General features: G+C 37.2%; 1 protein-coding gene across 1 annotated transcript in view; it reads left to right on the forward strand.

Annotated features, from left to right (window-relative positions):
• The first annotated feature begins 495 nt into the window (after positions 1–495).
• The window catches only part of RYR3 (ryanodine receptor 3), a 209,492-nt gene continuing 196,658 nt past the window's right edge, over positions 496–13,329 (forward strand). The window contains exon 1 of the mRNA XM_071744346.1: positions 496–643. Within this exon, the coding sequence (XP_071600447.1) occupies positions 587–643 (57 nt within the window). The 5' untranslated portion in view covers positions 496–586. The remainder of the gene's footprint in view (positions 644–13,329) is intronic.

Raw genomic sequence — 13,329 nt, forward strand, 5'->3', positions numbered from 1 at the left:
CATTAAGTTGTCTTGGAAATCAGATTTGCAGCTGCTTATGCAGAGAAGCAAGAAACGGAAGTTATTGTAAGCAAGCTGAAAATATCTGCTGTCAAAATCAGCTTGTGCTGTGTTCATCTGATTTACATTCTTCTGCTGCACAAAACAGTAGGATCAGAGTTACTGAATTTGATACATTTCAGGGCAAAATTGGGTATCCTGATCAGTGAAAATGGAAGAGCAAGCTCTGCTGTCGTTAACACTTCACCATTACTGCTGTTTTGACCAGCCAGTGTCTGTGGGGGGGGGACCACACCTAGCGATGCATATAATGCTTCCTGCAATACCTTAACAGTGGGGAGCTTTTGCCTCTAGGGTAGAGAGAAAAAGGAAAGAATTGCTTGCTATGAGCTGGGAAAGCAGCGCAGTTGGCTCTGGCAGTGAGGGGGTTGACTGACAGTCTGCAGTGCAGTGGAGTTAGCTGAGCTCCCTATATGGCTGTGGATTAGCTATATGCTAATAGTGATAGGAGAAGAGGAGCTGTACCGAGCGCAGCTACCGAGCTACCAGTGGAGGTGATCGGAGTCTCAGCAGAGCTGACTCCTCAATGGCCATGGCTGAAGGGGGTGAAGGAGGGGAAGATGAAATACAGTTCCTACGAACTGTAAGTATCTGCTTTTTATAGGTCATGTAGTACCTGATTTCCTATCTCGTGTCTATTCCTTTTCTGTATTAAAATTAAACTGTTATTTCTGTGCTGGGCTTTGCCAAGTGGGAGAATTGATTTAGTCAGTGGAAGAAAAATAGAGCAAGAATATGAGCTTTACTAGCATCAGGCAGTCTCAGTGTGTTCTTTCTTGAATCTGCTCACTAGCCAGTCTGGTATAAAGGAGACCTATTTCCGCTGTAATCCCCTGTGTTTGAAGTGTCCTCGTCAACTTTGTGCTTGGGTTTCTAAATGTAGCATGCCAAATATCTGACCTCTGAAACTTCTGTCTAGGTTAGGTTTCACTGACATTAACAGAAGCTTTGCAAATAGGAGAGCCTTAAAGTGATGGATAAACCAAGCATGCCCTTGATGACCTCTTCTGATAAACATGCACACAGAAGCACACTTGTGTATAGGGAATACCAACAGATGTTGAAGTCAGGGTTCTGCAAATGTTTGGGGTCTTTTCTCTGCTTAAAAGGAGCTTATTTTAAAGGGAGATAAGCATTTCTTTGGGTAGGGGTGCTAATTAGTGAAATAGCCTTCACTTGTTGTAATTTTCTATAAAGAGCCCTCACACCATTCTTTCCTTAAGCTTTACACAAATCTAGTGTGACAACCAATTTGGACTTTAAAGCAAGTAGTGTTTGTACATTATTTTTGGGCAAGAGGATAAGATCATTTCCATGTGTTATCTCGTGTGTCTCATTATTTTTACCCTGCATGACTAAGAGTGAGCTGTTGTGTAACTGGCATGAGAAAACTGCTACCGATGTGTCTATTCACTCCTCTTCCCATACTATCTTTACTTTGCATTTATCACCAATAATGTCCCAGAAACAGTCTCCTCTAGAGTTGATGCAACTTTAAAAGCTTAAGTCTCTAAAATAAAACATGCGAAGTGCCCAAGTAGGAAAATATATGGCTGATTTCTGGGAGGCTGGGAATATTTATTTCTGGGAATTAAAGGTTGGAGAGTGGTGCTGGCTGCTGCTGCTTATGAATTGTTTAGGTGTGATGAGGTGTCATTAGCACTTCTAAGCCTGGAAGAATTTCATGGGGGGAGAGAAATGAATAATCACAATGAAGGATTCTTTCCAGTATCCCTTTCCTCCACTCCCCTTTTTAGAGCTATCTATATTACATAGTTTAGTAGATTACTCAGCCTTTAGTAGAAAGTGCTTTAATCTGAGGCAAGAGCATTAAATAAATGTCCTTCATCCCTTCAGTTTTCTGAGACACTGCCTTGACTGAACAGTCTTCCTCAGTGATGAAGTCAGACAGAAGCTTTGCCTATTCATAGGTAGCCTGTGTGTTCCATATGAGATGGCAATTTCTGCTGCTGTTCTCATGCTAGTAAAACTCAATTGCATTTATTTCTAGTGAGTAAAATAAAGCTCTAAATAGAAGTGTGGGGCAATAGTGGAAACAGCAGAAGAGGCACTATGCAGAAGTGTTCCTTCTGCTTGGTGGTAGGAAATCTTTTACAGGGAAAACAATGAACTAGATTTCCATCTTGGAAGTCCCAGCTTCTCCTTGCTGTGAACAATCATACCAGTGACTGCTGTTTCCTCTTCATTATAATTTCCTTCACCTTCGTGGAGAAGGGATAAATTGTTGTTTCCCAATTTACTGAGAAAGGAAACATTTGTCAGGTGGAGTGCAACTGTGATATAAGCCTTCGGGACTTGGTACTTACAGCTTTTATTGCAGCCGAAGCACTCTTTGTGCATACAAACATGAAGTATGGTAGCCCTTTAGAACTCTTTCTGTGAAATCATTGATCAGCCAAATTCTTCTCCAGATCAAACTGTTTTCTGGGAATTTTGATTGCTAGCGAATGCTTCCCCAGCTTGTGTAGCTGAATCTTCCTTTGAAATTGCTGATGTCTATATTCCTAATTCTGAGTCTGTAGACAGAAATGCTTTAGGATGTTTTAGGATCTCAGAGATAACTCTTCCTTGGTGAGGTAAAAAATAAGATAAGCTCTCTTTTGATCCAAAAGTATCCTACGCTATGTTTTGAAAGAGCAACAGAATTAACTCCTAAAAGTCTAGTAAAATTAATTTTTCCTTCTTTAAAGGGAAAATTCCTCTTGGTCCCCCATTTTTTTTTGTTGGTTATCATGTGGTTTTTCCCTGAATCTAATTTATTTTATAGTTTTGTGAATAATTTTTAGGTTCTCTGCTATAAGTTCAGTAATGCATAAAAATGATACCTGGAACAGAAAACTTGCAGGCATATTTATAAACTTTGATTGAAAGCTTTTCACTGCCACTTTTTGTTCCAAGATGTTGCTCATATTTGATTAATTTGGCACCAATGGACATAATTTAGTTGTCATCCTTGTAGTAGTAGTGTGTCTTCAGTACTTGTTTCAAGAAAGTTCTGGTTCCTGAGTTAAGTTTTTATGTGCAATGATAACATTTAAAGGAAGGTGTATTTTCAGTGCATTTCAGTGTAATACAGTCTAATTTCCTTTCTTAATTTTCCCTTGAAGTGTAAACTCATTACAAATATAAAAAAATACTTAAATGCACACATTATTTTCCTTACCCTGCTGCTGTGTCTTTGTTATAAAACCTTGGATGTTTGATTTCTGTAACTGTGCTTGGAATTGTTTCTGTAATTTCCTAGTTGGTGCCTTTCATCTGGATTTGACTCTGGACATTCAGTGTATATGTCCACACTTGTGTGTAGTGTGCAGAAAAGGGATGCAAAGCACTTGTTACATATGTGTAATAAACAGTACAGCTGTCTCCTACTTTCCTGCCCTGGTAATCTTTGTTCTCTAGGTGACTTCCACCAGTTATTTTTTTATTATCCTTTCCTAAGGTATAAAGACATGAGAAATTAATGAAGGTAGCATTCATGCAGCATTAGATGAAAACACATGTGATAGCCTGTGCTGTTAAGAGATTCCATGCTGAGGGCTACAGAGGGAACTGAATTGCCCTTGGCAGTGTGGATGAGTGAGTGTAAAGCACTCTCATTCAAGCCATTCCTGGCTACTGGGACTGTACTGCTGTGATAAGCTGACAAAGTTCTCTCCTCTTGGGAAATTATTCCCCAGTTCTCTGTCATTCCCACTGCTGCTGAATTAATAAGTAGAAGAGGATGCCTTGGAGCAGATAGCTTTTGTCTTCCTCCATCAGAAATACCTATAGAGTTGTTTGCTAACAGAGAGCATAGGTGAAGTTTAGATGTACTTGTAGTAGAGCACAGTCACAGGTTTTTGCCTGTGAGTCCAAATTGTGCTGGTAACATCAGTCTGAAATTTATCATATTAATGGAGTGTCTCTACTTAGTTTAATACAAATAGATTTAGTGGTTTTTTGTTTTGGTTTGGTTTTTTTGTTGGTTTGTTTTTTTGTTTTTTTTTTTGGAAAATTCTTCTCTTTTTTTCTATGGATCTGAACAGAGTGTGTACTGCTGTGTATGGGTATTTGTGTGTTCCCTTGTGCATCTGTCAGTGTATGCCTGACTCTTTTCCCAGCCTCATTAAAAATTCATCATTTCTTTGAGTGACAAAGGCCTTAAAAACTGATTCTTCATTGACTTTTGCTCATTTATCAGCTTGTCTCCATGATCTAATTTTAAATATTCTGATAAACCTCTCCAATCATTACCTAAAAATTTGCACAAAGCGTTAGGAAATTGTTTTCTATCACAGATTGAGTATAGTTATCTGGTTTAGTTAAATAGCAAAGTACTGTTATTACAAAGATCTGGAATGGGATATTTGGATAAATTCTGTTTTTCAAGATCTAGTCTATGTATTTAGTATTACAGAATGAATTTACAGGGGTCTTCTTTTCAGGTATGTTTTTTATCATTTGTGTGTTAAATTGCTGCTCAGAATCAAGACAACTGGGTGGCTCTTACATGGTTATCTGAGGATATGCTTTCCTACCTGTAGTTCTTGAAAATCAGCTCTTCTGCTGTTCAGATGTTACAGATGACATGGGAAATTACTGCAGTTTTACAATATGAACTGTCAGATACAGTATGAGTTAGATTTTCTTTTTTCCAATCTTTTTTACTGTTGCCAAATATAAATATAAGAAGTGATTATATTACGCTCTTTTTTCTTAAGTATTTTAGGAATTGCACTAAAGCACTTCAATTTACCCAGGATTACTGTGGCATAAAACCAGTTCTTTAGATGCTTTTCATACATGCTTTTTAAATCAAATCTGTGTCTCTAATGGTGTTTCCTTAGTGACATAACAAAGAATGTGTGAAGTGGAAACACTACAATAATTTGGCCTTAATAGTCTAACTTGATATCTAGTAGATATGCTAGCAGTGCATATTGATATTCAGTAGCACAGGTGTGGCTTAAATCAGAAAAGCACACATACCTACTATGTAATGATCACCAGACAAAAACTTGCAAACAAACATATTAGACAAATGTCCAAATATCAGGCAATGATGGAAGATATTTCTAGGGATAAGTTTTTAGCGGGGGTTAATTGTAAACATCAAAATCATTCTCAGTGAATTGTGTATGAGATCATATAGAAGAAATATAGAAATTTATATATAGTAAAAGTCACCAAGGCTAAGGGACACCTTAAGATCAAATCTGTGGAATTTTCCTGCAGTCCCTTTTAAGAGAACTGGGGAGGGTTCTGTATGCTTCTAGGACAACTGAGTGTGTTGTGTGGTATTGTTTTAAAATTAATTAGGACATTTTGTCTGTTGTCACTGGAATGTACTGCAATTCATGATGCAGTAGTTGTCAGTCATTTCCCTTTTAGGAAAAGGGCAAAAAGAAAGGAAGATCAATGTTATATAGAACTTGGATTGCTTCTGAGAATCAATGTGTATCAGGAGGTTAAGAGATTTTGGAATGAAATGTTTATGTATCTATGTATCCATCTCTGTGCATGAAATCTCCCCCTTCTGATCTTATTGCCAAAATTTTTAACGATTATGTAGCAGTCCGTACTTCCAAGCTGCGTAAAAAGAACAAAAATTGTACAACAAACAAACAAAACCTCTGTCATGTCTGTTCCATTTTATAAAAAAAAAAATTCTCTTTCAAATACATTTATTTTTGGTTCTCAAACTACAGGCCATCAGCAGTATAGTGACTTGCAATCACTCTTGCATCATTATTCTTCAGTGTCTGCCATGGAAATGATACTTAATTTTATTAATTTATCCTGAGTTAATTTTCTTACAACTTGTAGTCTCCTTCTTTGTAAATCATGTTGCACTATTTATTTCCATCCATTGCACTGCCTCTTTTACTCCCTGCATGTGTTCTCAACTTTGACCAAGTTTGCCCAGTATGGCACCCTATGCAAAAGGGAGAGTTTATGCTTATTCTTTGCCTAGGACTATTTTCTTGCTGAAGGTCTGGTTAGTATTGTAAGATTTACAATATAACAAATTTTCCAGTGTCTCGTATGCTGTAGTATGCTGTGAATGTTTATTTTTGATGAAATACAGAAAAGATCTTCTAAAACTAATAGCTAGTCATTTTCAAGGCAGAATTTTAAGTAAATGCTCTACCATACAATAAACAGAACAGTTATGCCTTCAATCTGTATTAGTGCATCCATTTTTTAGCTCTGGACATACTGCAGTAGTGGCTTCATATCTTTATCAGAGTTATTCAATTCATTTGTAGCCATTTCTATTTTGGAGTAAAATAATCTTATTTAAGAGGGCATTTCAGGCTCCTGGTAAGGAATAGTTCTTTGCGGAAATTGAACCATGTTTAAATGAAAAGGGAAACCCTTAAGTAGTTTGGTATGATTAATATAGTGAAAGTTGTTTGAAGTTTGTGTTAATGGTCAGAATTTTATAGCTGCTGTTGATAAAAAGGGGGGTACGTCACACGGCTCCAACTGCAAGATAATTTCATAGAACTTCATGTGATTTATGTTGATATAGAATCATAGAATCATCATGGCTGGAAAGCACCTTCAAGATCATCAAGTCCAGCTGTCAGTCCTATACCACCTGAACCACTAACCCCTCTCCCAAAGCACCACATCTACCTGGTTTTTAATACCTCCAGGGATGGCACCTCCACCACCTCCCTGGGCAACCTGTTCCCTGCACCACACTTTCAGTGAAGATATTTTCCTTACATTTAGTATAGGTAATCCTACACTTAGGTTTCTGTCATTCTCTGAGTTAGGATCTTGACGTCTGTTTTCAGCTTGTGCTACAAATGCAGAATGAATGGAATGCTCATGCCACCAAAGCTTGCAGTGAAAATAAGAAGATGACAGAGCAAGGCAAAAAAGGGAATATGAAAAGGCAGTGAAAGGATATCCAGTATGTTGTTATATTTTAATTTTCACATTCTAGTTACAGAAGCAGTTACCATGAGGAAAAAGAAAGAAAACTTTAACAAATACTCTGGAAAAAATGCATTTGCCTGGGGGATAGTGTATTGAAAGACTGTATCAGGTTAAGGGAGCCAGAAAGGAAAAAAGGCAAGCGGGGTTTTTGCAGATATCAGGACGATGAAGACTTGAATCATGATTAGTCAGAGGTGAAGGTTCATTTCTCTCTATAAAATTGATGGCAGTTTTGTTAAGGACATACTTCTGAAGGTCCTGACATTACAGGCTGCTGTTGGAGATGGCACGTTGTTTGTTCTGTTTCCCTGATACCTTCCTCACATTTTGTTTAGCATGGATCTATATAATAGACTGTACACCTAATTTTTCCTACAAGGACATAGAGGAATAATGTTTAGAGATGCACTGAAAGCATTGCATGGCATATTCCATGTATTGATAATACATTTATTTATGATATATGAATGCATACATATGTTGTATTATACATACTTATATGGAATATATACATATATATGCAATATATGTAATTATAACTAATGAACTGCAGTTTTGCAAGGTGCTTCATCTTGATTCAGTCTACATCAGTTAAAAACAAAGCACCGTTGCACTACATAAACTTAGCATTACTATTTATTACTGTTTCTTTCTATAGCATAAAAGATATTGCTATTTCAAAAAGAAATCAGTGCATGTTCTACAATATTATATATATAGTGTATGGTTACAAAATAATTGCAAGATTGAACGATTGAATGTAGTCATGATTAATTTAACTCCTGAGATAGATCTAACTAACTCCCTGTAACTTTTTCATTCTTTCAGCAGACCTGCTGAAAGAACATCAGATTTATTAAAATCAAGCAAAACTCTTCAATCTCACTTTAGAATGTTACTGAGCCTTTTATATAGGATTTCTGACCATGCAGTATTCTTAAAATAGTGCTTCAAGCCTACCTTTCCCTATTTTCTGCCCGGCCCCACTGTTGGCTGTTATGAGGACTTGTCTTCTGCTCAATCTCTGCTTTACTGTCTGAGGGGAATTATTTATTATCTTTAGCAATAAACAGTGCATTAACTAGTGATGTTCCCACATTTTTGTAGAGCACAGCAAATAGGTCTCCTGATCTCTGTGCCATTTTTCAAACTCCCTGCCATGCTAACTGGATATGATTTATATTGAAATCCAGCTATGAAAATTGCTTCTTTCTTAGTTCCCATGGCAGTGCCATGACCACACAGCCAAATTCTGTCAGGTGCATTAGATACAGATTCTGAAAATTAAACAGAATTGTCAGCAGGAGAAGAAGAAAAATAAATTTGGCATGCAGTTATTTAGAATGTATTGAATTTGATCACAAAACACTAGTTTAAAGTCATGTATTTCTTGATTTCATTCATGAAACACCTATTTTCCCAAATGGCACATAGTAGCATTGCAGGTATTTAATAAGCACAGACCTCTAATGACAGTAACATTACCATTTCAATTTGAGAAAACAATTGCTAATAGAAACACACTTTAAAAGGATCAGAAAGTAAACATATTTTGATTTATTTGCTTAATGCAGAAATCTTAAAGTTATCATTCTCTCCAATGTCTCATTCCATATGTCGATGAGTTAGTGGGATGTAGTAGGTTTGGTGCTGGAAAATTTACGTTTAGGTTCCAGACATTACTTAAGAAGAATGTATGTTCTAGTTGCAGAAGACATTTTACTCCTCCATAATTAATTCACTTGGGTAACTTATGGAAACTGATTTTCTGAAAATTATAGTAATGTTCTGAAGCACAATTAGCAGTTATGTGACATCCTCAGGGTGGCTAAAGTAGTTCAAGACTGAGATATCCGTAGGAATTACAAAAACCTACAGGAAAACCAATTCTTTTTTCCCCTCTTGGATCTGCTTTTGGTAGTTTCTCTCCTGCAGTATGAGGAATACATACATGTATTTGTCAGCCATTGCCTGCCTGTTGTCAGTCAACTCTCAGTCTTTACAGGTGTGGTTCAGCTGTAGATAGGAACTGATTGCCAGTCTGTTGATCAGGTAACCTCTGTTTTCCTGTTCCCTCTTGTGGGACACCATGTCCATGGTGAGGAGTGACAGCTCCAGTCAATAGAAGCAATGGGAGAGACAACAGCAACATAAGGTGAAAGATTCAGTAGTGACATCAGGTTTTTTCCTTCTCCTGGGCTTTTATCCAAATTAAGCAAGTGCTAGTTCCTCAGTAAGATGAGTAGTCAGCACATGCCTGGGCTGTTTTTAGTCCACAGCAAACATCTCTGTCAATCTTGAGTATTTCAGCTACTTCAACTCTCAGACCAGGTTCTCCAGTACCAGAAAACCAACTTCTCTTGGCCCAATTGCAACAACTTGATTTTTCTCCAATAATAAAATACAAAGGCACTGCAACTTAAATAAAGTCCTTAACAAATCAGTTTTACAAACAATAGTGCTTCGACTTGGAGACTTGAAACATCTGTTTAGCAGCAGATGCAGAACTAATTTGAAACACTGAAGATTTAGCATGCTTTCAAATTGAATCAGCACTACTATGCACAAATGGGAGTACAAGGATCATCAAGCTTAGAATATATAATAAAAAACGCCTTAGATGATTCACTAAAATGCTTAAGGCCAAATGACTTCCATCTCCCAAGGCTCCCTCTGAAGTTCATCAACTGCACTGTCTCATCTTTTCTGTACATAGAAAATGCACAGAAGTGCTGTACACCTGGTACATATTAAATGTACCTAATGTCAGTAGTTGTAGAATTGAAGCTGTTTGATAATGTATGGAAGTGTTGATGCAGTCAGTGCACAGTCACTTAACATTTTGATTTAAAAAAAAAACAAAAACAAAAGAAAAAGAAACTCCAAGATACTGGCATAACCTTCTAAAATGCATTCCATTCTGTTGTACTCTCTAAAAAGTTCAAAATCAATAAATTTTACAGTTTCTATTTAGACAAAGCTGGTAAAGATTGCAGAATCTCGAAGACCTCAGTCCGATCCTGTATGTCATGAATGCATTTGTTACATACAGAATCACACAGAATATGTAGATTGGAAGAGACCTTCAAGATCATCCAGTCCAACCTTTGACTAACACCACAGTCAACTATTAAACCATGTCCTCAAGGTCCAAATACCTTTTAAATGCCCCCAGGGGTGGTGACTCCAGCACTGCCCTGGGCAGGACATTCTAATGCCTGACAACCCTCTCAGTGAAAAAAGGCTTCCTAACATCCATCCTAAACCTCCCCTGCTGCAGCTTCCATCCATTCCCTCTGCTCCTATCACAGTTTGCTAAGGAGCAGAGGCTTTGTCCCTCCTGAAGAGAGCAGCTGAAGAGAGCTCTAAGGTCTCCTCTCAGCCTCCTCTTCTCCAGACTGAACACCCCCAGGTCCCTCACCTGCTCCTCACAGGACTTGTGCTCCAGGCCCTTCAGGAGCTTTGTTGCCCTTCTCTGGACACTCTCCAGCACTTCTGTGTCCTCCTATAGTGAGGTGCCCAGAACTGAACACAGTGCTCAGGATGCGGCCCCACCAGAGCTGAAGGTGTTGGTACAAGGTAGCATTTTAGTGGGTACCGTTGTTACAGTTTAGGTGGCCTCTTAATGAAGAACATTCCCAGGAGGGAGGATGCTTTGCTGCATACTTGTTAACCACCACAGAAAAATGCTCTAATAGGGATTACTAAAATGTGATTTCCTCGTCAGTAACTCTCTATGGGAAGTAAATAGAGACTGCATTATTGTGTGTTGTGATTTTTTTCTCAAGATATCCATCAACTTTTAACAACTACTTCTTTTAAATGGAAATAAGGTAAAATTTTGGATCTTGTACAGCTCCAAAATCTTTTCACCTTTACAATTAAGCGACACTGAATCCCATTGTATTTGGTAATTTGAGCATAAAATAGTTGGTTTGTCATTGAATTTGTGCCTAATCAAACTCATAATATTTTTCTTGTGTTTATCTTATAAAGATGTGTACGTATTTTTGTATAGTAATGATGTCTATCTTGTAGTATATAAAACTTTCTTTTTAATATCTTGATTTTTATAAGGATGAAATAAAAGTAGTAGCACTGAACAGTTAAATCAACATAATGAGCAGTATTCACGACAAAATCAACCATAAAAGCACTTACGAAAAAAAGCTTCAGTAACAGAAGCAAGTTATTAAAAATCTATGTTTCACAGCAGAAGGGAAATCCAGCAAGTGCTATTGGATTTCTTTTCCGCCCTTATGGCTTTGAAATGATGATTTTATGCAGCACTGAAAAGTCATACTTACTGGCCTAAGTTTGTTTCACAGAAGTGAATATAATAGTGTTACTGTAGAAGGTATAGGATTTGGGCTTATAATCTTCACCAGTGATGTGAACATTCTCCTATTGTTATTTCAGTTTAATGTGTTAAATAGTTAAATAGTACATCAAACTGGGCTTGATGAAATACTGCTTTGCTTTTCACCTGATGTTCTTTTTGCACAAAATAAATTATACTTCATGGTGTGCTTGTATGATTGAGAAAGACCAGCACTTGGCAGCTACTAAAAGAGCTAGACATAAAAAAATTGTTAGGTCTAATAGAAATTGGTATTATATGTCATTCATTGTAACCATGATTCAAGCAGATTGTTCTTCCACTATAAAGTACATGCTAATAACTGAATTGTTACACAATAAGGAGTTTACCCAAGAAGGAAAAAAGGGGGCTATCATCTGCATTTAAATTTTGGAAATATATTGATAATGTTTCATAATTTACTTTATTAAAGAAGATAATTTTATCAGAAGAGGAAATGTTTTTCATAAGTAGGCTTTTACTCACATTGGCTTTGAAATGCCACAGTCTGATGAGTCACTGTCACTGCCCCACACAGCCCGACTGCAGAGATGTTACAGAAGCAATTGTTAATGACCTTTTAGGAGTGTAGTTCCTATGACTTGTCTGTCATACTGCTGTAAAAGCAATAAACTATAGAGCTGTATCCACTGGTGCCATGTTCCTGAAGACACCAGTTTTGACAGAAGGTAAATCTGGGAGTGTGTTGTCTCCATGATTAATTTGAAATTCAGGAAGCTGGTATGGAAGAGCCCAGCATCATTCTGAGGATGTCACTTGAATTTCCTGACAGAGGTTTGGTTTTGTTTGAAAGACCTATCCATTTTTCTTTGCTGGGGAACTTCCTAAGTCAGCTTCTCTCAAGGTTGAACCTTAGACTTAAATAACATCACTGACTAAATAAGGGCCTGTATATAAGACTTAAGTTGCCAGTTGGAGTGATAATATGATCTTTCCTAGCCTTGCCAATGCAAAGATCATTTAGAATCATAAACCACAACATCGTAACGGGTGAAATGTATTTACCACAACGTAGAAAATGGGAAATAAAGTCTCCAAGGATAAAAATTCATGGCTGAAAGATAATCGTGGTGATATTCTGTCACAGGTAATCTGTAACATGAGTAGAATGTTTCTGATGTTGTTTAGAAGATGCAACACGTAATTGCATAGCTCTAGCATGTGTTATGTGTTTCCATCTGATGAAAGTGTGCTGTGTCTAAACAGAAGGTAGCTGGAAGGAGATGTGCTAAGTGTGAAAGCCTGCAGATTCAAAAAGGGAGATCTAATGCAGATGTTGAACAACCAGAACTATTCAGAAATGTGGTTTCTATGTTTATATAAAGATTTGCTTGTAAAAGGATGATTCAACATTATACGAGTTGAACAACTACTCTTTATGTGCCACTGAGCAGTAGTAATTTCAGTCCAGTGATCTAATGATGGCCTAACTTGAGAGAATTATCTTAAACCATCTCAAGTGAACTATGATTAAAACCTGGGTTTTAGCCTAATTAATATGCTCTGAAGGACTCTATTAATGTTTGCAGCTGTTCTTCAAGCTGTGGTGTTACTGTAAGTAAGAAAAACAATGGCTGGTACCTGTGACTGAATGCAGACATATAAACTATCTTGGCAAGCAACATTTAAAAAATATATGAGTGGTTTTGAAATTTAGTTTAAAATAGGAAATCCTGTTGCATCAAAACAAGGGCTGGTGTCTACAAGGTGCTTTATAAACACAAGAAAATAATACCTTCTGTGGTGTAAAGAGGCTACTTTGATCTGTGGATGGACAGGATGCAGATGAGTACATAAAGAAAGTGAGACTTTGGTCAGTATGAGGAGTAAATCCTAACACAACCCAAGTCTTGTTACACTTCAGCATGAAGATGTAAATAAAATAAATTAAAAAAACCCACAAAACAAAACAACCAACAAAACCAACAAGCCAG

This window comes from Heliangelus exortis, chromosome 5 (assembly GCF_036169615.1).
Source record: "Heliangelus exortis chromosome 5, bHelExo1.hap1, whole genome shotgun sequence".
Classification (NCBI taxonomy): domain Eukaryota; kingdom Metazoa; phylum Chordata; class Aves; order Apodiformes; family Trochilidae; genus Heliangelus; species Heliangelus exortis.